At 47.7% G+C, this 24759-nt stretch overlaps 2 protein-coding genes across 10 annotated transcripts in view; one reads left to right on the top strand and one right to left on the bottom strand.

The window, feature by feature from the left end:
* PGS1 (phosphatidylglycerophosphate synthase 1) overlaps positions 1–24759 on the top strand; it is a 44475-nt gene that overhangs the window by 6000 nt on the left and 13716 nt on the right. Inside the window, exons 2-11 of one of the 7 annotated variants that reach the window (XR_254909.5) lie at positions 2009–2198; positions 4178–4255; positions 5814–5913; positions 6662–6851; positions 7430–7608; positions 10589–11122; positions 17037–17185; positions 20745–20887; positions 21647–21688; positions 23270–24041. Coding sequence is in view for 4 of the 7 variants with exons in the window: in XM_005283037.4 (XP_005283094.3) it covers positions 2009–2198; positions 4178–4255; positions 5814–5913; positions 6662–6851; positions 7430–7608; positions 10589–11122; positions 17037–17185; positions 20745–20864 (1540 nt within the window). In the remaining 3 variants the exon portion in view is untranslated. Of the gene's footprint in view, positions 1–2008; positions 2199–4177; positions 4256–5813; positions 5914–6661; positions 6852–7429; positions 7609–10588; positions 11123–17036; positions 17186–20744; positions 20888–21646; positions 21689–23269; positions 24042–24759 lie in introns of those variants that run through there. The other 6 variants (XR_006172346.2, XM_065562909.1, XM_005283037.4 and 3 more) reach the window with 6 other exon arrangements.
* Positions 23066–24759, bottom strand: part of DNAH17 (dynein axonemal heavy chain 17) — an 80786-nt gene continuing 79092 nt past the window's right edge. For all 3 annotated transcript variants that reach the window (XM_042840919.2, XM_065562897.1, XM_065562898.1), the window contains one exon: positions 23066–23451. In XM_042840919.2, coding sequence (XP_042696853.2) covers positions 23204–23451 — 248 coding nt within the window. In that variant the 3' untranslated portion in view covers positions 23066–23203. The remainder of the gene's footprint in view (positions 23452–24759) is intronic.

Here is a 24759-nt window from a genome sequence, read left to right as displayed (position 1 = left end):
AGAGAGCCTTTGGAAAGCTGAGTTAGAATGGGGAATCCTAGGAGTTAGCGTCCTCCATTTGTTCCTCTAGTGCAGGGGTAGGCAACCTATGGCACACATGCCAAAGGCGGCACGCAAGCTGATTTTCAGTGGCACTCACACTGCCCGGGTCCTGGCCACCGTTCTGAGGGGCTCTGCATTTTAATTTAATTTTAAAGGAAGCTTCTTAAACATTTTAAAAACCTTATTTACTTTGCATACAACAATAGTTTGGTTATATATTATAGACTTGTAGAAAGAGACCTTTTAAAAATGTTAAAATGTATTACTGGCACGCGAAACCTTAAATTAGAGTGAATAAATGAAGACTCGGCACAGCACTTCTGAAAGGTTGCCGACGGCTAAGTGTCTCTTTCTGCTCTCAGTGCCATTCATTGTCTTTCTTCCTCTCTTTGCATGTCTGCTCTGCTGCCCCTCAGGGAGCCTCTCCCTTTGTGGAATCCAGGGGAGTCACTGATATTCAGGTCTGCCTTCCTCTCTTTTGCTCGTAGTTTCCTTCCACATGTAGCTCTGGTGATCCTGCTGTGACAGACAGAGGTGAAAGGCAGTCTTAACATCCCTGAGATGTGTAATGCTGCAGGCCCACTTGCATAGACTTACAGACTTTAAGGCCAGAAGGGACCATCATGATCATCTAGGCTGACATCCTGCACAACGCAGGCCACAGAACCTCACCCACCCCTCCTGTAATAGACCCCGAACCTCTTGCTGAGTTACTGATGTCCTCAAATCATGATTTAAAGACTTCAAGTTACTGAGAATCCACCATTTACATAGCTCCGGTTTGAATAAGGACTGGGAATGGCTGAGCCATTACAAACATTGAATCTATCTCCCCTTGTAAGTATTCTCACACTTGTTATCTAACTGTCTGTCTGTACTGGGCTAGCTTGATTATCACTTCAAAAGTTTTTTTTCTCTTAATTAATTGGCCTCTCAGAGGTGGTAAGACAACTCCCACCTGTTTATGCTCTTTGTATGTGTGTATATATATCTCCTCAATATATGTTCCATTCTATATGCATCCGAAGAAGTGGGCTGTAGTCCACGAAAGCTTATGCTCTAATAAATTTGTTAGTCTCTAAGGTGCCACAAGTCCTCCTGTTCATAGTTTAAACCGGCAAGTGACCCATGCCCCATGCTACAGACGGAAGGTGAAAACCCCTGAGGGTCTCTGCTAATCTGGCCTGAGGGGAAATTCCTTCCCGACTCCAAATATGGCGATCAGTTAGACCTTGAGCATGTGGGCAAGACCAACCAGCCATACCCCTGAGAAGGAATTCTCTGTAGTAACTCGGAGTCCTCCCCATCTAGTGTTCCATCACCAGCCTTTGGGGATATTTGCTGCTAGCAGTCGCAGATTGGCTATATGCTATTGTAGGCAGTCTTATCATACCATCCCCTCCATACATTTATCAAGCTTGAAACCAGTTAGATTTTTTGCCCCCCACTGCTCCTGTTGGAAGTCTGTTCCAGAGCTCACTCCTCTGATGGTTAGAAACCTTCGTATAATTTCAAGCCTGAACTTGTTGATGGCCAGTTTCTGTCCGTTTGTTCTTGTGTCCATATTGGCGTTTGAATTAAGTAACTCCTCTCCCTCCCTGGTATTTATCCTTCTGATGTATTTATAGAGAGCGATCAGCTCTCCCCTCAGCCTTTGTTTGGTTAGGCTAAACAAGCCAAGGTCTTTGAGTCTCCTCTCCTAAGGTAGGTTTTCCATTCCTCGGATCACTCTAGTAGCTCTTCTCTGCACCTGTTGCAGTTTGAAATAATCTTTCTTAAACATGTAGGACCGCACATAGTATTCCAGATGAGGTCTCACCAGTGTCTTGTATAATGGCACTAACAATTGCCGGTCTCTACTGGAAAGACCTCGCCTGATGCACCCTTTGCTCATGTACCTGGACGGCGTTTGTAGGAACTGCAATTCCATCATGCAGAATTCCTCAGTCTGTCTTTCCTTTGCCAGATCATCGTGGCTGCTGGTGGCCCCATTGCTCACCCCTGCGGTTCCTCAGGTCACAGCCCCATCGTTCTGCATTTGTCCTGAGGGGGCGCACAGGTTCCAGTGGATCAGGAACCTGGTTCCAGAGTTTGGGGTCTCCAGCTCTCACATCCAGGTGCTCTCCTCCCCAACTGAATTCTATGAGCTCATGAAGGTGAGTTGTGTGCTTCCAGCATGCATGTGGGGAGGCGGGGGCAGCTGTTAATGTGGGTTCCATAATGTATCTCTCCTCAGACATGCAACAGGGCTGGTATGAGAATTTCCTTGCTCAGTTTGATTGTTTGGATCTTGTCACTGTTAAAATTAGCAACCCTACATTTCAGAAATTCTCAAATGTAGGGATGCGGAGTTCTTAAAATGACAGTGTTAGGATTGCCTTATGACTTGTAAGTTATTGGGGAACAGGATTGGCCAGATCGATGAATGAGTCGGTAGGACCTCCAGGAGCTTCCACAGACAGGCCTTCCTTTGTAAAGTCAGTGCTGGAGGAGAGATGCTACTGGCAAATGCCACATTTAACCTCTGTGTGGGACAAGTGAAAGCACCCAGAGGCATAGGCGCTGACTCTGTGGGTGGAGAACCCACGGGAAAAAATGGTGGGTGCTCTTCCTCCCCCCAGCACCTTCTGCCCACCTGCGGCCCCACGGATCAGCACCCACCCCCAGTGCTTGCCGCAAATGAGCTGTTTCGTGGCATCAGGAGGTGCTGGGGGGGAGGAGCGAGGGCACAGTGCGCTCAGGAGAGGGGCAGAACTGGGTGGGAAGATGCGGACCGGGAAGAGGCAGGGTGGGAGTGGGAAGAAGCAGGGGTGGAGCGGGGACAGGGCTGGGGCGGGGTCTAGGGGAACACTGACGGGCAGGTTAGAAACTCTGATGCCCAGAGGCATGGAGGCTCAGTCTCTGGGCAGGATGGAAACTTGAGCCCTTGAAGGGGAGGAGACAGGAATATCAAGCTCACTGGCTGGTCCTGGCCAAGGAATGCAGCAGCATTGAATCCTGGGGAAGACATGAATCTTGCCCTCTTGGCCAGAAACAAAGCACTAGGATAGGAATCAAGGGAGTTAAAATGACCCCAGAAGGAAAAAGCCTCGCTCTGTTGAAGTTTCAGGTGGTGCAGAGTGCCTCCTGTGCCCTGAATGCTTATTGGTGGTAGCTCCAGGGAGCAAATTACCCACTTTTCCGGAGGCTGCATTGATTTCCTGCTTATTTCTGGATGGGAATGTGGATGTAAAGGTGTTGAAATTGCTCTATAAAGCCCCTACGTGATTTGCATCCTGGCCGCCCAAGACCTGCCTTTCTCCTTGCATTTCCCCACTGCACTGAGTGAGGGCTTTCCTGAAGAGTCCCTAAATCAGGGGTTCTCAAATATCATTGCACTGTGACTCCTTTCTGACAACAAAAATTACTACACGACCCCAGAAGTGGGGACAGAACCCTGAGGCCGTCCGAGCCCTGCTGCTCCGGGGGGAGGGGGGACCAAAGCTGAAGTCCAAGGGCTTCAGTCTTGGGCAGGGGATCTGTAGCCTGAGTCCTATCACCCAGGGCTGAAGCCAAAGAAGCCCATGGACTTCTGTCCCAGGGAGTGGGACTCGGACCTTGGCTTCAGCTCTGGGCCCCAGCAAGTCTAACGCCAGCCCTGGTGACCCCATTAAAATGGGGTTGCTATCCACCTTGGGGTCCTGACTCACAGTTTGAGAACTGCTGTCCTGTATGGATGTCTGTGGGCGGGAGGTGTATAATATCCTTGCTAGAATGTTCCTGTTTGTCTGACAGAACCTGTGATGACCTTCTCAGACTTTCACCTGAGTGAGGTAGTTTGGGGTTGGGGTTTGCAGATGGGGAAGAGCCTATTTTTCACACATTCTTGTTTTGACATTTAGCAATTGGTGCCTTTATGAATTGGAGAATAAAAATAAATACTTGGGTAACACTGAAGGAGGGAAAGTCAAACCCCTCTAAACTGGTTGAAGTTAAATGTGTCCCATTGTGAACCTCTGCTGCTTGTCTGTGGCTTAATTCTGTAGCTGACAGGGCTACGAAAGGGATTTGGTGTTCTCTGTAGAACCAAGAGTGTTTATGAAATCGCAGCTCAGCCTGTGAACGTGCACTTGTTTTCCTCTTTCACTGTCCTCAGGAACAGATAAAGGCAGCCAAGCAGCGAGTGGTGGTGGCTTCGCTGTACCTTGGAACAGGACTCCTAGAACAGGAGCTGGTAAGTGTGGATGGAGGCTTGAAAAAATACCTACTTGGGTAGGTGCCCCGTGCATTCACCTTTGCTCTAGCTGGAATGGGGTGTCCATCTGAGCACCTGGATTCAGACTTTCCCTATGCGTCCGTCCTCTCGCTTGGGAGCCTTTCAGCATGGCTTCAGACTGCACATAGGCTTGGCATGCAGAAAGGGCACTTGAAGGACAGGCTCAGGGAGCATGTGGTGTAAACCTATTACTGATCTAAGGAACTGTCACACATGCCACGAATCTGGATGGGTAGAATCATAGAATAGCAGGGTTGGAAGGGACCTCAGGAGGTATCTAGTCCAACCCCCTGCTCAAAGCAGGACCAATCCCCAACTAAATCATCCCAGCCAGGGCTTTGTCAAGCCGGGCCTTAAAAACCTCCAAGGAAGGAGATTCCACCACCTCCCTAGGTAACGCATTCCAGTGCTTCACCACCCTCCTAGTGAAATAGTGTTTCCTAATATCCAGCCTAGACCTCCCCCACTGCAACTTGAGACCATTGCTCCTTGTTCTGTCATCTGCCACCACTGAGAACAGCCGAGCTCCATCCTCTTTGGAACCTCCCTTCGGGTAGTTGAAAGCAGCTATCAAATCCCCCCTCATTTTTCTCTTCTGGAGACTAAACAATCCCAGTTCCCTCAGCCGCTCCTCATAACTCATGTGCTTCAGACCTCTAATCATTTTTGTTGCCCTCCGCTGGACTCTTTCCAATATTTCCACATCCTTCTTGTAGTGTGGGGCCCAAAATGGGGTTAAAAGTTATTGGCACAGTTTCTGCAGATTTTCTCCTACTGTAGGGTTGCTGGTACCCACACATTAGCACTTGCCTTCAAAAGAGTGGAAGTAGTTTTAGTGATGCTAATGTGGTAGTCTGTATTGTGGCCCCTGTGTACTGCATGCAGGTGCAATGAGTGTGATCTGTATGCATACAACTTCTTGTCAGCCTGTTGTAGCAAGGGGGAGGTCACTGTTTTGCCTCATGTTGCTTTACCTTCTCTGCTCCCTGTCTTGCCCTACTGGAAACAAGGCTTTTCTCTACAAAGAGCTTTGAGCAGAAATCTTGAGCCCTGAAATTATTCTGTAGCTTGAACTACAAATTCCCACTGAGGACAAGTCCAGCAGGTGGGCAGATTGTCTTGGATGTTGATTTGTTTGGCTTCCTCTGTGGATCTGTAACTGATTTAAGACTTGTACACAGGACTTTAATTTGCTCATAATAGGAGCAGAACAAGTTCTGCAGCTCATGGGAACTGCTCCCTCCCCTTTTGGATGGCAGTGGAAGTCTCTGATCTAGGAGTGAGGTTGGACTCTCTGCTGTGCATAACTGGAGTTCAGAGGCTTGAATCATGGCTTTGTGTGCAGACAAAATCTATACCCTTGTTGTTTTTGATGCCCGAGATGTTGTTAGTGCTTGATATATTAAAAAAGAGGCAGGGTCGCTGCCCCAAAGAGGTTAGGTCTAAATCAGAAAGATTGATCACTGGGAAGTTTCACTTTCTCTGCGTAATGTGCAGTGTGACTCTTTCCCCTCAGGTGGATTGCATAGAAGAAACACTGGAGAGGTCACTGCAGGCAAGTGGGCCCTCTGACTTCAGAGTTTCCATTCTCCTAGATTTCACAAGGGGATCTCGAGGTAGGTATTATGGGGTGTCCCTCCTGCCCACTTCAAAGGCTCTTTTACAGCAAGCAAACTGGATTGGTCAGATGAGCTTGGAGGTCCTCGCTCTAAAAAATAGCTTATCAGACCCAAAGGTTTAAAATCTGCCCTCTTCTAAAACCAGCTCTGTTTTGCTATGAACCACAGGTCATCAAAATACAGTCGCTTTGTATTCTCAGGTAACTTTCCAACATGGTAGTATTGCTTCAGAAAATAAATGACAGGAACGTTAAACTAGCTGAGTCAAATCCTGCCCTCAGTTACATCCAAGCAGCCCCACCAAAGCCAGTTCCTGTCAGTGGCATTTGCTCCCCTCCTCCCCCCCCCCCCTTCTGCTCCTTCACCTTGTAAAGGAGGGTTGGAGTTGGCAGAAGTGGTGGTGCTGTAAATCCCCACTCCAGTTCAGTTACTGTTACATGTAGCCAGGGGAAGAAGCATGAATGTGATCATCCTGTTAAGTAGTTTATAAAGCCCACCCACCAGTGGCCTTGGAATGCTGGTTACATCATGATAACATTAATATAAAATGCAAATAAATCCTCTCTTAAAACAAGAAACCCTCTCAAAATGTCAAGCAAATAAAGCAACAGATCCTAGGGAAGGCAGCTTCCAGCTGGGGGGCGGGGGGGGTCTATTTTGCCCTCTTGTTGGGGTCCTGTCTGGCAGATCTGGTGGTGTGGTAGAAAAGTGGCTCCATGTATAACTATTCCCATCTGTCTCACAGGCAGGAAGAACTCTCGAACCATGTTACTTCCACTGCTGAGAAGGTTTCCAGAGCAAGTCCGTGTATCCCTCTTCCACACTCCAAATCTGCGTGGGCTTCTCAAACGCTTAATCCCTGAGCGTTTCAACGAAACCATCGGGCTGCAGCACATCAAGGTTTACCTCTTTGATGATAACGTGATCCTGAGTGGGTGAGTCCTGGCTCTGTCCATCCTTATAAGTATTTTGTGCCGCATTTGGGTGAGGGGGAATTCCTGTCATCCTGACTAGAGTTACAGAGAGCGGTCCAGTCAGGGATGTGGTAAAGAAGCAGCACTGTTAGAGCTGAAAATGGTCTTGAGACGCATGCTGATAGCATTGTTTTCATTTGGAACCTGCTTGTACCTTAGTGAGCGCTATGGTGTTGCAACTGTCCCAGGATTCAGAGGGAAACCTCTTTGCATCTTGCTTTTGTGGCTCTCTTCCACATTAGCTGCACCAAGTTAGGGAGTGCATTGTAAGTTGTTTGGGCCAGTCATCCTGTTCTGTGTTTGTACAGTGCCTAGTGCAATGGTGTCCAGGTCAATGAATAGGGCTCCTAGGTGCTAGGATAATACAAAAAATAAATATCACTCTTGTTGGGGAATGTTCTTTAAAAAGCGAAATCAGGGCATTTTGTATTGTAATTCTTCAGCTGTATCTAGGCCTGTGCAATGAGATACGTGATGAGGATCATGTGGTTGTTCTCTTTATCCTGGCATTCTTACCCTCCTCTCCTCCCCTCCCCCAGCGCAAACTTGAGTGACTCGTACTTCACCAATCGGCAGGACCGCTATGTGTTCCTACAGGACTCTCCGGAGATCGCCGATTTCTTCACTGAACTAGTGGATGCAATTGGAGATGTGTCACTGCAGTTACAGCCAGATGATACAGTCCAGATGATGGAGGGGATGGTGCATCCTTACCAAGGTATGATAAAGTCATCTGACCTGTAATATGAGGGTGATATGGTCCAGGTGAAGGAGGGAATAACAATGGGAAGAGATGAGTGGGGTGGGTCTGACTCCAAATACTTTATGGATCACTGAGGGTTTGATGTTAGCTGGGTATGGGGAATCCCCTTCAGCCCACCTGTTGCAAACCAAGATTACTAGGAATTGCCAGACTGGATCTGCCTGGAGGTCTGTCTAGCCCAGTATCTTGTCTCTGACAGCAGCCAGTGCTAGCTGCTTCAGAGGAAGATGCAAGGAACCGCAGAAGTCAGTTATAGAATAACCAGCCCGTAGGGTGCGTTTCTTCCTAACCCCACTAGTTAGTAATTGATTTAGGCCCTGAAGCCAGAGGGATCGTATCCTTTCCAAGATTCTTAGCTATATTAATATAGTTCCCTATAAATACACTCAGGATATGTGTGACTCCAGTCTGTTTTCAGTGAATAGTATTTTGCGCTCAAATGTGTTCTTGGCTTTCAGATAAGTGCCCAATTGGAAGGAGGCAGGGACCCTATGGTGGAGGAATGGGCAGACAAGAGGGGAGAATATTTCAGATGACATGTGGTACTCTGGTAACAGGGTGTGTGTGGGTAAAGCTTATGCTGTGGACAGGAATACGTATTGCATAGTGCATTGTTCAGAGCATTGGATCCCTGTGTCTTATGGAAGCAGTACTAAACATAAGTCGGTCTCAAGTACAAGGCACGCAGGACTGTTGCTATGTTCCATGGGGAAGCCTAGTTCAAGAACTGCCGACTAGCAAAGCTGCTTCCTGGCAGCAGGATGTCTTAAATGTCAGTAACATTCCAATGTGGTGCTTCCAAAGCTAAATGTAATAGAAGTAGGTGGATCCAGTGAGCAATGACAACCCTTCAGCAGGCTGATTTTGTGTGGAATAATCCTGGAGGCAAATATGCCTGATAAAGAACCGAGTCCTTCTCAGGTTTTAGCTGGGAGCTTCTTTTTGGTGGGTAGCATGCAAATATTTATTTGCTGTGTCTAATCAGATAAATAGTCTTTTACAGTAAGACTCCTTAGTGTGTTTATCATTCACAGGCCTAACACCCCACTGACCAGTTGCCTAGACACAGCTCTTTTACACTTGGAAACTTGCTTCCAATGGGTGTAGATTACTTTACTACTTGAGCTGGTTGTTTGGAGCAAGTATACACCCTCTGGGCCCTGTCAACCTTCATCAGCTTGCTTTACAGGTTGGTCCCTGCTAGGAGTCTGGGACTAATCTTTAAGCCCAAGAGAGAAGCCTGAGCATTCTTCAGTCGATAGTTAGTGTTAAAGAGCTATATTAAATGTAGTGTGTAGCTCCCAGAACGGTGGTAGCAAAGGGCGCTTTCAGCTCATCCTGCCCACAGTGACTTAGAAGATAGGCCAAACTTACCAAAGGAGGATGAAAAAGAAAGGTCTCTCTTGAACGAAGGATGCACATCTCCTTACTTTGTAGCTCCCTGTTCTCTTCCACAATGGCTTGATAGGTCAACTTAATGCTTATCGTTGCTGTTCCTAAACTGGGCAGCAGGGGTCACTGAAAGTGACCTAAGGGTCACCTTCCCCTTGAGAGAGGAACAGGCCATGTCTGCAGCTGTTTAATGTTTCTTCCCCAGCCCATGGAGATCTGGGAACTGCCCTTCTGCTTAGGGGCATGTTATTCTGTGGCACTACAGTGTGGAGAATACCAGACATGGGGAACTGAGTGAAATCAAAGGGAGACTCTTTGAATTGAGCCACATTGAAATACTGTAGTCAGGCCTTCATCCATATGACATGATGTGGTTGGGCCTCTGGGTGTGAGCGTGTGTAATGGGTGACAGTGCTATCCAGTGGGGGTGTAGAGGGCACTCTTGCATTTCCTCATAGGACAGGTAAAATTGCCGAGTCAAATCACAGGCTCTAAGTAATGGGATTCAGCAGGAGAGGAAGGTGGAACAAACGTGTCTCCTTCATAAACCCACAGTTCAAATTGCGATGAGATTCACAGATCCACCATAGGCTTGTTAAGGCTGCACGTGTGTGTTTTCCCAGTTCTAGTCCCAGCAGAAGAGACCGGAGATCCCTTTGTTATAAAGTACAGTAGAAAGTTGCTGTGATCCTTTGACTGGAGCAAATTTCAGTCCCTAAGGAAAGCCCCAGTCTGATTCACAAGGGATTGTTCTGCTCTGCAGTGAAGTTGTAGGTGGTGTATCAGGTCTGCATCTGGCACTGCACTCTTGGTAAACAGCACTTTACCAGCACTCAGATACCACAGTGAGGGGTGCAGTGTAAGAACCTGAGCAGAGTAGGGTGGCATCAGTTGAGTACTGTTCTGTGGGGCAGATGGGGCTGGTGTCTGCACTCTGCAGGTCAGAGAACCTTTTGTACAAAAGTAAATGAGCGGCTCTTAGTTCCCTCCGGCATTTGCCTAAAATCCCCATCTGGAAATTCCACTGACACTTGGTTCCTGAGGGTTCCCCCACTAAACCGACTGTGCAAATAGACTGTGCGAATATAGGCTGCCTTTGGCACCTTCCAGTCCTCTTCAGAGGGCAGTTGTGGTGCAGAGCTTTCCTGGACAGCCATTCTGCCCCAGCCCTGCTTGGAGGCTTTTCACTTCCCACTGAGCATGAAGTGCTGCCCATGTTCAAGTCTTCCCTCTATGAAGTGACTATTCTCCCTCTGTCATGTGCTGCCCTAGCTGTGCTAATGTCCACATTTTGGTCTTGGAGAGGCAACAGAAACTTTATTCTTTATTCTCACAGCAAAATGACTGACCAAGCATTATTATTTTATCAGCTACAATTGGTTAATAACTTAGGTTGGTTAATAATGAAATCACACAGTGATTTAATACCATGTGCTGCAAAGAGCCGCGGGAGACACCTCAAAGAGCCACTGGTGGCTCGCAAGCCTCAGCCTGAGTGTCACAGCTCTATATCTTCTGTTAGTCATTCCTTGTTTTCACTCAGGAGACAAGACGGCATATTGTGAAGTGGCAAATAGGAGAGTAATGGAAGTGATCAACGCTGCCAGGACACGACAAGAACTCCACACGCAGACTTTTCATGGAAGGCGATCAGAAGGAGATCCGTTATTGCCCCAGCGAGAACCTAATGCAGGAAGGGACCAAAAACCAGAACCGGACACCTGGATTTATCCACTAATTCAAATGAAACCCTTTGGGATTCAAATAGATGAGAGAGTCACAGAGACGTTGCTGACAGAGGCAGAGCGAGGTGCCAGAATATACCTCACCACTGGCTACTTCAACCTCACGCAAGCCTACATGGATCTCGTTCTGGGCACCAGAGCAGAGTATCGGATTCTACTGGCCTCACCGGAGGTGAATGGGTTCTTTGGTGCCAAAGGGGTGGCAGGTGCCATTCCTGCTGCCTATGTTTACATTGCACATCAGTTTTACAACGAGGTGTGCTGCCTTGGCCAGCAAGACAGGGTCCAACTGCAGGAGTACTCCAGGAATGGATGGACTTTCCACGCTAAAGGTGAGACAGCCTGTCCTTAGGAGGCCTTCTGTAGAGAGATTGAAGGTTAGCATAGATACAGAGCATCAGGCCAGTGAGAGGCTGGGTGGGGGCTTCATCCAGTTCTAAGCCATATGTCCCTGTCACAATATACTAGGTCCAAAACATGCATACATCTGGATGGTTCAGGGGACTGAGGATGGAAATTGGTCTCTCATCTCTAGGATTCTGGTTCAGTTCCAGTCCAGTCCCAAGTCAGTAGTGACTAGAAGCAATTATTATTTAACAAGCAACAGAGGATCCTGTGGCACCTTTAAGACTAACAGAAGTATTGGGAGCATACGCTTTCGTGGGTAAGAGCCTCACTTCTTCAGATGCATTATTTAACAGTTCTTAATTATTTGCACTTTGAGTAAAAGTCAAGGATGGACTGAGCTCCCTGCTCCTTTGAGCTGGCCTCTTCATAGAAGTTTAGGGTAGAGGAATCATGGTGTAGGGAAATCGTGCACTGTATTAAATTACAAAATTACTTTACCTCTCTCAGACATGTAGGTGGGGGGGGAAGAGAGTGGTTCAGACTACACTTGGTGGGGGAGAAGAGGCATCTGGTTCTACTCATGACAGTGATAGCAGTTCTGATTCATAGTTTCTCAGTTTCCTGTTGCACTGATCTAACCGGTTTACAGAACAGGAAGTGATGCAATTAGTCTTGTTGTAAGGATGTGAAAGGGATTGGAGTGCAGGAAATTGGCAGGATCTTCAGTGTAAACAGGAGTCACAGTGAGCCAGCAGTGATTCCAATGTTCTGGGGTATCTAGGCCCCCATGAGGATGGGTCCCTGACCATCTTTACAAACCTAACGGAGGGCTGGATATACATAGAAGCATCTCCCTCTGCTGTACAAGAGAGTTCAGCACACAGAGACCAGCATGGCAGAATAAGTAGAGATGAGTAGGCAAATACATGTGATCTCTTAAAGGGAGTCCCTAAGAGATTGCTTCCACAGTTCCGCTGCAAGGAGTCATGTGCCAACCCGTGTGGCTACAGAACTTTTCTGAGCAGTAGTTGGTAGCTGCGGGCATGTCCAATTCCCACAAATCCAACACTGCTCAGATTGGGGCATAAATTCCTCACTTTCTTCAGCTCCTCTGTAGTCTCCTGCCAGAGCAGTGAGACCCATAATCTCCTGCTCTCCAAGTAGTTGTACATCCGTAGTTGTAAATTGTTTGCAATTCATGAGTGGTTTTCATAGTTGAGTGTCGGTAGGAAGTCTCTTGAATTGTTGTGTGCTTTGGTACGTAGGACTGCTGTGTGTGGAGTTGAGCTCACCTCTTTGCAAACAGCTTTTCTGTCTCTCTAGGTTATTATACAGCTCTATCCCATAGCATCTGACCTCACAAATATTCACGACTTATCTTTGCAGCATCCCTGTGATGTAGGAAAGTATTCTATCCATCTTGCACATGGGGAATATAGGCCCAGAGAGATTAAGCCATGGTCACACAGGAAATCTTTGATATTCCTGCTATTCGAGTCCTTGGTTTCACTCAGCTCTGCTGATGGCCTTCAACCCCAATCCACAGCACCCGCTGCTATTCCAGTCCTCCTCAAGTAGAGCTGGGAGTTTTGCCAGGTCATGTGGTGGGGCACCCTCCCCTCGAGACAACTACAGGGTCATTGCATGCAAGATCTAGTCCGGTGTTCATGTTTGTTTCAAGACTCAGTTTTGCACTCTGCTGAGGGGCCTGCACATTGTCTGCAGCATAAATCCAATTAGAACAGTGGAACGGTGCAGTTAGTCCCTTGAGCCAGTAACACCACGTCCCAAAGGCCAGGGCCTGCAGTTTTTGGAGGATGTCTGCCTGTCTGAAGACACTGGCTGTTAATGATTGTGGGAATGCCACTATCTACTCTGGTTCCTGCAGGGCTGCTCGGAAGAGGGTTCAGAGGTGATGGGAGAGGAAGCTGCTGACTAAAGCCTTCTCTTGACTAAGAAATGTGTGTTTTTCCATATCTGTGCTACCAGTGGTGAGAGCATTAGTGGAGACAGCTGCAGACCTTTTTAGCAGCAGGTCCTCTAACCTGTGTATGCAATACCTATGCCACAGCTTACACTGCTTGTAGAATGCTTACAGATGGTCCTAGACTAGATGTATCCGTTCAGAAGAACCTGAGCCTGCTTGACTGGGTAGCAGTGGGTGTTTTGATGTCCAGGAATGACCTGCTCAGGTGTCTATGGAATACTCATGCCGCTGGACAATGCAAGTCTGCAAGTGAGATTCCCCAGGGCAGGCATGGAGTGGTGAGCTAGGAAGGAATGCATTGCTTTTCCAAGGAACCGAAATGTTCCTGTGGAGCAGTTCTTTACCACATGGGATTTGCCTTCTTAGAAAGAAGCCAAAGCCTTTCCATGCACCTGGGCTTAGAGGTCGATTTGTTATGTTATCATTGCGCAGGAGCAAAGGAGTCTCTTGAGCTTCAGCAGGATCAGTGCTGGGGAAGATGTAAACCTGAAGAAACGTGGCGTGTCAGCCATTTAGAGCTTGTTTTCCCTTCTGGGTGCTAGAGGGGCCGTCTCCAGTCCCCATTTCTGGTATGGTTCACCCTTTGGCTGATGTGTGATTCACCTGACTTGTTCTACTGTGACCCTAGGCAGCAGAATGATGCTCAGGACTGAGAGTGGGCTGAAAGAGGAGAAGCAGGAGGGGACCTCAGAGGCAGAGTTTGAAATAATCAAGCTTAGAGTTTGGGTCTTGGAACAGGGTGTGGGATCAACCCCAATTCTCCCTGCTTCTCAGCAGCAGCTGGACATCTTACTTCCTTTGACAGTCTTCAGAGGAAGGCACCCTTTAATCTCTTATAGGACCTGGCACTTCTATGCTACTGTGTTTCGGCCGGGCAAGCACTTGGTGTCCATACAGACAATGTTGCACAAGCTTTCCCACTGCTGCTGTGACTGAACTTGCCCTGAGTAAGGCTGAGTGCTCTTATAGCTTGCACAGTTGCAGCGCCAGTGTGCATGGGAAATGTCAGTTTTGTACCTAAGGAGATTTCCATGGCCCGTGCCTGAGTGCAAACACGCAGTGGTGGCAGTTCCTGACCTGGTGAGATGAGGAGCTGTTGTCTCCTGCTCCAGTGTCAGGTGATCAGGTGTGTCCCCTTTGGGACCTAGATGAAGGTGCTTTATTGCCAGAGGGCTGGAAAACTCTGCCTTTCCTCTCCTGGAAAAGTGAGTCATTGTGTGAGCAATCTCCTCCTGGCACAGTCACAAAGCCAAGGCCACAACAAGGGCTGCAGGGTTCCCTCCCTTGGCTACATGAGAGAGGGAGGTGACTAGAGTCTCCCTTTAATCACGACCCCAGCTTGGCAGGTGGGTTCCTGCCATCAAGTTTTTGCCCCAACCCCAGCTCTGGATCCCATATGTGCTGTTACCAGACCGTCCCGATCTGGGAATCTGCTCTAGTAAATCAAAAATGATTGTGGGACGTGCTGGATCTCTGCACAGCTCATGTGTTTCTGTGGATTTCAGGGGCTCCCTGTGTGGACAGTGTCCAGAAATTCCTCCCAGGCCCAGTGGGTGTGGTAGGCTTGGGGAGCAGCCTCCAATCAGGCTGTGGTATGGGCAGCTGCCATTCTTGAACTGGAAGGTGTAACTGAAAGTGGCCCTGGGGAGGCGGCTGGCTTTGTGGTGCTGTGGGGGTGGGGCGTGTGTTACAGGAACAGGCGGTGAATCGGCAGCCTCTTACTCAAGGCATTCTTGGAAGTGCTCTTGGTCTGAATTAGGAAACCTGCGTCTATTCAGGGACTAGGTGGTTTTTAAGCTATAGCTTCTCTGCTGTGTTCTGTGTGTGACTTGTGGGCTGGGAAAATGCCTCTGTTGTTAGGACTCACATGTGCCCTGCTTAGCAGAGAGCAAGCAGTTCCCTTACATCAGCTTCTGTCCAGCAAGTGGCCCGTCAGGCTCCCTTCAGCCATAGCTTAGTAGCACCTCTGGGCGCTCTTCCACCCTCCATCTTACAAACGCTGTGACGTGCCTGAGAACCAGGCCTGGGCTTGTGAACTGCCTTCCTGGTTGGACTTTCACTCTATGCATCCGAAGAAGTGAGGTTTTTACTCACGAAAGCTTATGCCCAAATAAATCTGTTAGTCTTTAAGGTGCCACCAGACTCCTTGTTGTTTTTGTAGATACAGACTAACACGGCTACCCCCTGATTCCTGGTTGCATGACACCAGACCCTAATTCCGTTTATATCTGGCAGGGTTTGGGTTTCCCTGGGACTTTAGGGTATGTTTCTCTTGTGACTAGAGTTGGAAGAATGAAGAGGAGCTCTCCAGTATCTTTGTTTGGAGACTGGGAGTCCCAGGAAATTGGATTGTGCTGTGCTATAAATAGGAGCAGTTTAATTTACCCTCTGGTGATGTTCAAGGGAAAGAGTGGATGCGATCATTTGTACCTGCCCTATTGGTAACAATCTTGTAGGAATTCACTGGCCAGAGCCAGCCAATGCCATTGTTCAGAGTCTTCATGGTGCCATCTCTTGCAGACTCTGCCCTCAGGACTGGGTAATGTGACTTACTAGCTCTCAGTCCAAGAGGTTTTTAGATGTAACCTGGGGGTGGGGGGTGAAATTGGGCTTGTGCCCCTGCTATGGTATGGGTTTTTTTTTTCTTGCCTGGTGGAGAAGGTCCGAAAGCCATTATAAGCTTCAGAGAAAAGGCAAGGCCGTCTGCACACATGCACTGATTCCATTCAAAGTTTGTGGAGAACTCCAATGAAAAAGTTACAGAACTTCCCAACCACAAAAACCCGGGAAAAGTCTGAGAGAGAAAAGAGCTCGTGCTAAAGATGAGGCTGTTCTTTGCCAGGGTATCTGCTGCTTACTTAGAGAAATTGGAGGGATGTTATTCAAACCCTTTCATAACAGCTGACACCAGTGACCTGATTACCACAGTGCACGATGTTACCTTTAGATAGTGATGCACTGAGCCAATTTCCCTTGCACACGAGCTACTGGCAGTTGAGAGATACGATAAGGGAGCTGCTCACTCCCACCTGTAGTAAGGAGAAACAGAAGTGTAAAAATATCAGAGGGGTGAGGTCCAGAATGGCGCTTAGTCCTGTTGCTGCCAGTGCAGTGGGCCTTTGGCTCCACGCAGGGAGGAACAGCCCCTCAGTGCAGGCTTGGGGGCGGATGACCCGGCGCAGAATATGCTGCATAGTCCTCTGTTTCAAGAGGGCAGATCTGCTAGAAGGTGGGAGGGGCAGCATTAAGGATGATTGTTTTGTAGATGGACAGATTTTGGGGTTGCATGTTGCTGTTCAGATGTGATCTCTCTCTAGGGGAGCATTGAAATAGCCATGTTTCCAGAATATCTGTCTGTGTTGGGGGGGGGAAATGGAAACTGAGTCAGGATTGCTGTGCAGATCTCCAGGGCCCAGGGGATCAAGAGCTCTCTTTCCAGTCACTGAAGAGAATGCTGCAGACACATCTCTCCAAGGTATTTCCTGTGTGGCCTTTCTTTACTGGATACTAGCCATTTAGGGTTATGTTTGGAGTCTTCACGGGTAGAGCTGCTGTGTACAGTGTATTGGGCTTGTCAAACTGATAGTGGTTACCCTTGGGAGAGTCGCCGATGAGACCCCCCCTCAGAGTGCCAAAGCCACGTTGTCCCCCAGAGCACACACAGTAACAAGTGTAGAGAGCCAGAGCCAGCCGTGGCAGAGGGCTCTCCAGGGCTCCGCAAGGCTAAGCTGTCCATAAGGAAGCATCTCTGTTTCCTGTCCGCTTGCTTTGTGTCATGACTACTTGCCATTCCTGTAAATCTAGTAAAGCTTTTAAAAGAAATGAAAATCATTGAATAAGAGCAAGTGTTGGAGGCTACCATGGTCACTTCCCTTGTCTGCCATATTTCCTTTCCCCCTCTTTTCCTGCAGGCCTCTGGCTGTACTTGGCAGGAAGCAGTCTACCCTGCCTGACTCTGATTGGCTCTCCTAATTTTGGGTACAGGTCGGTTCATCGGGACCTGGAAGCTCAGGTGGCAATAGTGACAGAAAATCGTGACCTGCAGCAGCAGCTCCATCAGGTTGGTGGCAAATATGAGGAGGTTTCATAGGGTGGGGGAGTGTTGGTGAGATGATTGCTTTACAAATCTTCAACTACTAGAACTTCAAACCTTCCCTAGCACAGGAGAACTTGAGGAACTGTCAGTTAAGTGACTATTGGTGAGCTGTTGGCTACAAGTGCCCACTTCTGGGAACTAGAGGCCATAATGAGAATGGACAGCTGAATTCGGCCCTGGAGATTCACCAAACACAGATGAGCCATTCAGAGTAAAGCTGCTTATTCTCGTATACGCTGCACATTCATGCCTTGCCTCCATGGCTTGGGCACCGGAGCTTGCGGAAATGGAATTCAGGTTCACTGAGTTGCTGACCTCTCACCTGTAAAGTGCTTTTATCAATCTACTTGCAACCAAAAGTGTCTCTAACCCCACCCTGGCTGCCTTCAGATAACTTCTTCTTTCACAGGATTTGGGGGCTGGAGAAGGGAAGGGGATGTGCACTCGGCATCTCCTTTACAGTAAGAGAATTTCTGTCCTCCTCTCAGGGAGAAGTGTGGTCCTATTTTTAATCCTGACCGTAGGCTCTTTTCCAGTGGTTTAAAGACCAGTGTTCCAGTTTAGTGTATCGTCAGCTGTAAAGGGGTGGGCAGCTTGGGTTGTTTGGTATCTTCTTGTCTCCTCTCTTAGATAGTTTTCTCCAACTGACCTGCTTTTCAATCTAGTCCTGGAATTGGCATCACCCTGAGTAATTCCTGTGATACCAAAGTGTTCAGCAGTGAAGCAAATTGGATCAGTGCATGAGTTTTATGTGATGCTTTGCAAAACACGTATTGGATAAAACTCGGACCTGGCATAAGGCTCTGCCTGCATAAAAATCAATGGGAATTGCATCTCTTACCCCAGAGCTGAATTTGGCCCACTGAGTCAGCCTTGTATCTAATTCAGCAGGGTTCTCTGTCTTACTGGAAGAGTCACATGAATGTTTCACTTTATTTGGCCTGTATTTGTTTTTATCTGTAATGAGAAAAATCCGTGAAAATATTTTTGTAACAAAGGGATTGTGTAAAGCTGAGAAGGATGACTGCAATGACCCAACAAAGCATTTTAGCTAAATGCATATGGCTGAATCGCCCCAGTATACTAGAAGTGACCTGGAATTTGACCACCTGTTTCATTGCTGTTTGTGATCTTTGTGTGGAGACTGTTCTGTGCTGAGATGAAATCTAACGGACCCTCTAAGGAATCAGTCTCTCACTTCGTCCTTCCATTGTATGCTGGTTGGAATAAGTGTTAGAGACATTGTGCTGTTTTGTGAACCCTATGCAAAGCTCTCAATGAAGACTTCATTTCCAAATCTATGAACAGTTGAGGGGTTTGGATCTTCCCGTATTGTGAACCCTAGCATTAAAAAAACATGAGAACCTAAACTGTATTTAATATATCTTTGCCTTCTCTTCTTTGAGCCTGTAAGGTTCATGTTTTCATGCTTTTCTTCACAACCAAGAGGGTAGAAACTTATTTTTTTAAATGAAAGCTGAGATGTTTCCAATTCCAAGGTGCAGCTTTAAGAGCAACAGATATTGTGAGCTGGTAGTGCTGTTCATTTGTGACACTCCTGTCCAGTGTGTATTGAACAGTTCAGTGTGAATCATTTCTCGTTCATCTGCCTTGATTTGATGTGGGGAGGCCCAGTTGGCATTATGGGAGATAAATCACCTGCCTCACATATGGTAACTAAGATCTTGTAGTCCTATCTGTAAGTAGGGCTAACAGAAAAAGCACAGCCTCTGGGGCTACATAGTATTACATTACAGATTTGGATGGGGTGTCTGAGTCCCTTCTCTTCCCTACAAGAGACTGTGCCAGTCTTGACCTGCCTTTTTTACCCTCAGTGCAGCATGGGATCACTCCCTGTTCTGACACCCCTGCAATGGGGGGAAAGCAGCAGGCTTCATTTTGTTGGTATTTGGAACCTTTGTCACTTTTAGTTTGTTTCCTTTGCTGCTGATTTGTCAAATAACAAATTAGACAAACAGTCTCCTGTTAGCACAGGGGCTGGTGAGACAAATGCCTGACTAATGTATACTCCTCAAACGACTGACCTTCGGGTACCAGTAGGGCGGGGGCTGCTGTGGAACTCAATATGACTACCCACGCCTTTCATTACTGCAGTCCTGTACATTGTATTGTTTGAGATGTTTCCAGTGCAGATTCCTTTAGTCTGAAGGAAATTGGTGATACATTTCAATAACCACTCTATACCTGTATTGTAATTGACAGCATGAACTAGAACCCACATTAAGCGCTTTGCAGCATTGTTGCAAAACATATGCACCGATCACTTTTCAAACTAACTCATCTCCGGCCATGTTTTTCAAACCAACCCAAGGTCAGGGGTTAGCCCATGTTGAAGTCCAACTTCCACTTCAAAAAGGAATGCTGGAGAAGATGCTGAGCAGTCCCAGATGGCTTTCTGGCTGCTGCAGTGAGTGAACCAAAGAAAATATTTTGTTACGAGTTTTGAGTCTCAGGACAAATAACTGAACTGCACCTAGATTATCGGCATTAAGTGATTGACACCCTGCCTCTAACGGAGGGTTTATAGTGGGATTTGCAACACTCTTCATTTCTAAAAGCAGGCTCGTTACTGCCGGAATCTTTTACATTCAGCCCTTTGTGTTTATTTCCCATAATTTGTGGTTCCTTTCCTGATGTGTCAAAATTCAGAGTGCTTATGGGCTTTCTCACAGGGAAAGATTTCTGTAATCTGTGGAGTAGAAATTGAGGTATTTTGCTACATCTGACAAACGTCCTGCTTCTTGTTTGCATGTAGAGTAAAACCAGAAACCTTGCTAGTTTTGCAGAAAGAGCCACTTCTGCCTTTGATCAAACCACTATTTTTCATGTGCTATGTGAAATGTCTATTGTAACAGAGATGGTTCACTTCCTCTTCCAGTTGTATTGTTTATACTTTAAAGGCACTTAAGCATTTCTGGTAATTTAATTGAAATCATGACTGCATATTCATTTGAAAACACAACACTAGAGCTGTGTCTAGGATGAGTTCTGCAAACCAGTCTCTTGAGATTAAAGTCAGGTTTCCTTTTCAGGCAATTACAGCTAGGGGTTTGACTTACGTTATTCCTATAACTGTAGTTTAGTTACGTAATTAGGGATAGTTGTAGGGCCTGATCCTGCAAAGCCACCCACCTTGGGCCCTTTGAGTTCCAATGTTCAGGTTCTGAGTACATTTCTCCAGAATGTGATGTGAATGTGGCTCTTCAGAATGCAGCTGTCAAGCCTCAGAATGTTGCTGCAGCAGTCACACCTCGGGGCAGTTGCCATGTGACATTCCCCATGCTCACACCTCAATGGCTGGGCTACTTGTCTACAATTCACATCACATGGAGGGGGCAGGCTGGATTCTTAGCCCTGATGTGTGTGCAGCCCTATGAGAGAAGGGTGATATGCCTCTCTGGCCAGGCAAAAGCTGTGACTGTAGGTGCTCCAAATCTGGCTAGGGTGCCAGATGATGTGAGGGCGCAATGGTGAAACTGGCTTTTGGGATTTTGTCTTGTAGGAGCAGGAGCAGCTTTACCTCAAGTCAGGCGTCGTGTCGTCATCTACATTTGAACAGCCAACCCGCTATGTAAAGCTGTGGGTGAAGCTGGTAACGCCTCTGATTAAGAACTTCTTTTGAAAGGAGAAAGGATCTTCCTCTAGGTGAGTCTGAAGTTTTGCTCCAGGAAGAACTAAAGCTGCAGGAAATGATACTGAGATGATTGCACTTATTAATGCAGTGGGAAGAATCAGTCCAATGCTTCCCTTGCATGGGGAAGGTTTTCAGTGCAGTGTGAAGCTCTTTCCTGAGGGCCTATATTCGATTTCCATTTGAGTGGGTTATATCTCCAATGCATGTCGTAGTCTAGCAGTAACTAAGGATCCTTTTCAGGAAGTGGGAGGCAGGAGTCCAAGTTATCCCCATGCATTGATAAGACTTTCTCTTCTGCAATGGCGACTTAACCTAGGGTCAGGCCTAGATTTTACCCTGGCCAGCCAATGGGAGACACTGTGGGGAAATCTAAGCTGCTCTCCTGCCTGAGTTGGGATTAAAGAGGGGAAAAAGTCAGCATTACCTCTGGCTTTTGCTTTGTAAGGATGAGGTCTCCTCTAAAATACCTTTATCACATTAATGTTGGCTGACACAAGGCCATTTGCTGTCTGTCTTCCTATGGCGGTGGACTCACTGATCCAGGACTTTTCACCCAGTTAATCCCCTCGACTTGGTGAAAATGCCGACTCAGACTTCAACTTTTGCCAATTTTCATTCCCAAGACCCTTAGTGCTGGAGCATGTGTATGTGTTTTCTGGTCCTTTACCTTCACTCAACCCTCTGGTTCTGGGAGCCCAGATTGCTTGCTCTGGGTAAGTCTCAGCCACCTGCCATCAGGGTAACTGGTTCTAAACTTCCTCTGTTTCCAGGGATTGAAGAACCAGGACTACTGAGGCCTCATAAATGGCCAGGTGAGCCCTGGACCACAAGCAGCCTGGCAGTTGCCTGTTGCCCTGAGCATTCCTTCACAGCTCTCCCCTCTCGGCCAAAGTCACAGTGTTGAAATAGAAGATGCTGAAGCACTGGGGTTTTATCATTTTGTCTTCAGGCAGTTGAGTGCTGCTAGCAGATGTTAAATAGCAAACTACTCCATACAGAAGGGGGGGGGGTTCTTCTGGGTGGACAGCCCCTAATTATCAGTGCTGAGCTGCCTGGCCAGGCGGCAATGGCCGTGGCATGAAGGCGAACCCAAATCCTTTATGCTCCAAACAGCTACACCAAGGGAGCTTGCTCCTGCTTCTGCCACAATGGTTCCCCTCGGGGGTGAGAGGGGAGTTCGCTTTCATGGTCCCTGCACACAGTACCAGCCGTGAGGGGCCTCCTAGCCACTGGTGACAGGCCTTGCCACTCCTAGTGCTTTGGAGAGCACCATTTCTCACCTTTTTTCTGTCTCGTTTCTCATGAGTCTTGTAACGACTCTGGCTGTATTTCAAAGGCTGGCTGTAGTGTGTGGCCTTGTCTGACACAACTGCACTTCTGGGAGCACAGGGACAGATAGACATCACATCCTAGAAACAGAAGGACATGTGCTTCCTGACTGACTTCCCCCCCAGCTAGAAAAATGGGTAGTAAACAGGGAGCATGGCCAGAGTGTATTCTTTATGCAGCCCTGTGGGACAGGTGCTGGACAGCTTAATAGCAGATGCTTAAAGGTTGATCGGGGTGGCCTGTGTGCACGTTTCCACTGCTGGGAAGTAGAGGATAGCACAGAGGCTGTGCAGAGCGGTAGCTAAGGCACTGGACAGTGTCGGTACCTGGGCTCTCTTCCTGGCTCTGTTTCTCCTTCACTTTTTGTCTGGTCTGTTTACGTTGGAAGCTCTTTGGGGAAGGGACTGGAACTCCAGCACATAGGAGCACTGAACAGGCACTGAGCGCTGAGGAATCCAGACGGCCACATACAAACTTTGGGTGTCTTCACTACTAAACGTTAAAGCGCTTTAACGTGGCCGTATAGTCACGGCACCAGTGTTGTGAGCACTGTACAAACCCCACCCCCACGAGGGGAGTAGCTCCCAGCACTGGTGCACTATCTACACTGCCACTTTACAGCATGGAGGGGGGTGTTTTTTCACCCCCCTGAGCAAGAAAGTTTCAGCGCTGTAACGTGGCGGTGTAGACAAGGCCTTTACTTTGGCTTCCACCTTCTCTTCAGTGCTGGGCCTGTAGTGCTTTACTGTAACCTGCCTTGTGGAGTTCCCCACGGCTGGCACCTCTCTGATGTGTATTGTGACACCAATCCACCGCTGGCCAATTGTTTTATCTACCTGAGCACTAACACTTTCATTTCATGTTTATCTTTTATTGTCACTATTAAAATACTTTGGGGCAGACAAAAAGCTTGGTGGACTTTCTGACGAATGGGATTAGTGTTGAGCTGGGTGGTACTTCGGCATGTGGAGCAAGTGCTTTGCAGAGGCAGTAAAAGTTTAAACTTGTAAGAGCAAAGCAACAGCAGCAAGAATCCACTTAGCTGGCTTCTCTTTTGTCTTTAGATTGAAGGTCCAGACGTAGGTGGGGCCTCGCATGCGAGTCTTGTAGACTGGGCACTCGTAGACGTTCTTGGTGTCCATACGGTCCACAGGGATGGCTCTGATGAAGATGACTGGCATCGAGGGCGTTAACTCCTTCAGCCGAGCGTCTGTGATGACACCACTAGGAATGTCCCACCGAGCACCTGCAGTGTTATGGCTTAGTCAGTATACCAGCTGCCATGGGTTCTATTTGCTGCATCTGCTGGGGGGAAGAGTTCTCCTGGAAGCATGGTTAAGGGTCAGCTGGAGGACCAAAGGGCTGTACTGAAGTAGCCTGGGCTTAGTCACCCCTAACAATATTACTAAGGATAAGATCTAACTACAATGGTCAATTCTGTCCTTACTCTCCCCCCCCAGGGCCCATGTCAGGGGAGACTGCACAGCTTGGGGAAGAATGGTAAATATGGAAACTCTCCCATAGCATCTGCTGGGCATGGACCTAAACTTGACAGTACAGTGATCCTGCCAGGGCCTCATCCCTCTGGGTTTATTAGCTGTAAGGGACCTCAAACTACAGCTGAGAGACTATTCCCTGAGTCCAGTCATAGCTTCCTTATTTATATATATGAGACCCACATAACATCAGCTGTCTCTGCTCTGAGGTTCACCTGTAGCTGTCTTAATTTCCAAAATCAATAAATACTAATGGTCACTGTTTGTCTGTTAGATGAGGGCTGCCCTCTGCTGGCATGTTTCTGACAATGATGCACAATAAAGGCAGCTGCTACCCAAACTGAACCTGGCGGCTCTATTATTGCCAAATAAATGAGAGCTGGCTCCAGTTCACACTACACTCCTGCAGTGCTGACAAACATGACATCAGTTATTCCTCGACTACTGCTTGGGAAAGACTAATTGCTACTTTATTACAGTAATAGGTGCATAAGCATTAACTAGGTAACTATCTGTACGCTACCTTAAAGTTTAGCAGGGACACAATGGGTATTAAGCTGCAGGAAATATCAGCACTGAGATAGAGCTTCCACTTCACCTGACACTGTGCTGAGTAGCGCTCACAGGTGGGGTGGAATCATTGTTGCAGCAGAAAAGTGCAGGGACAGAGCAGGGCTTGGAGATTAGAAAGATGCACAGTGTAAACCCTGCTAGAAACTGCTGCCTCAAACCAAGCCAATTTAGGAGTGAGGCGGAAGGGCCTGGATCACTTACTGTAGGGCAGGAGAGCAAAGGCTGAGATGGTTGTGGAGAAGATCAGTACATGGTAGCAGGGTGCTGGAGATTAACATTCAATGTTCAAAAATAGGTCTGAGGAGCAAAAACTGTACAAATGCAGATTGCACAGCATTTGCCTTCAAGAAGGGGAGGAGGTATAGCTCAGTGGTTTGAGCATTGGCCTGCTAAACCCAGGGTTATGAGTTCAATCCTTGAGGGGGCCATGTGGGGATTTAGTTGGGGATTGGTCCTGCTTTGAGCAGGGGTGGGACTAGATGAGG

This window comes from Chrysemys picta, chromosome 12, assembly GCF_011386835.1.
Source record: "Chrysemys picta bellii isolate R12L10 chromosome 12, ASM1138683v2, whole genome shotgun sequence".
NCBI lineage: Eukaryota > Metazoa > Chordata > Testudines > Emydidae > Chrysemys > Chrysemys picta.
The sequence above is the reverse complement of the archived record's forward strand: the minus strand, read 5'-3'. Positions and strand labels throughout refer to the sequence as shown.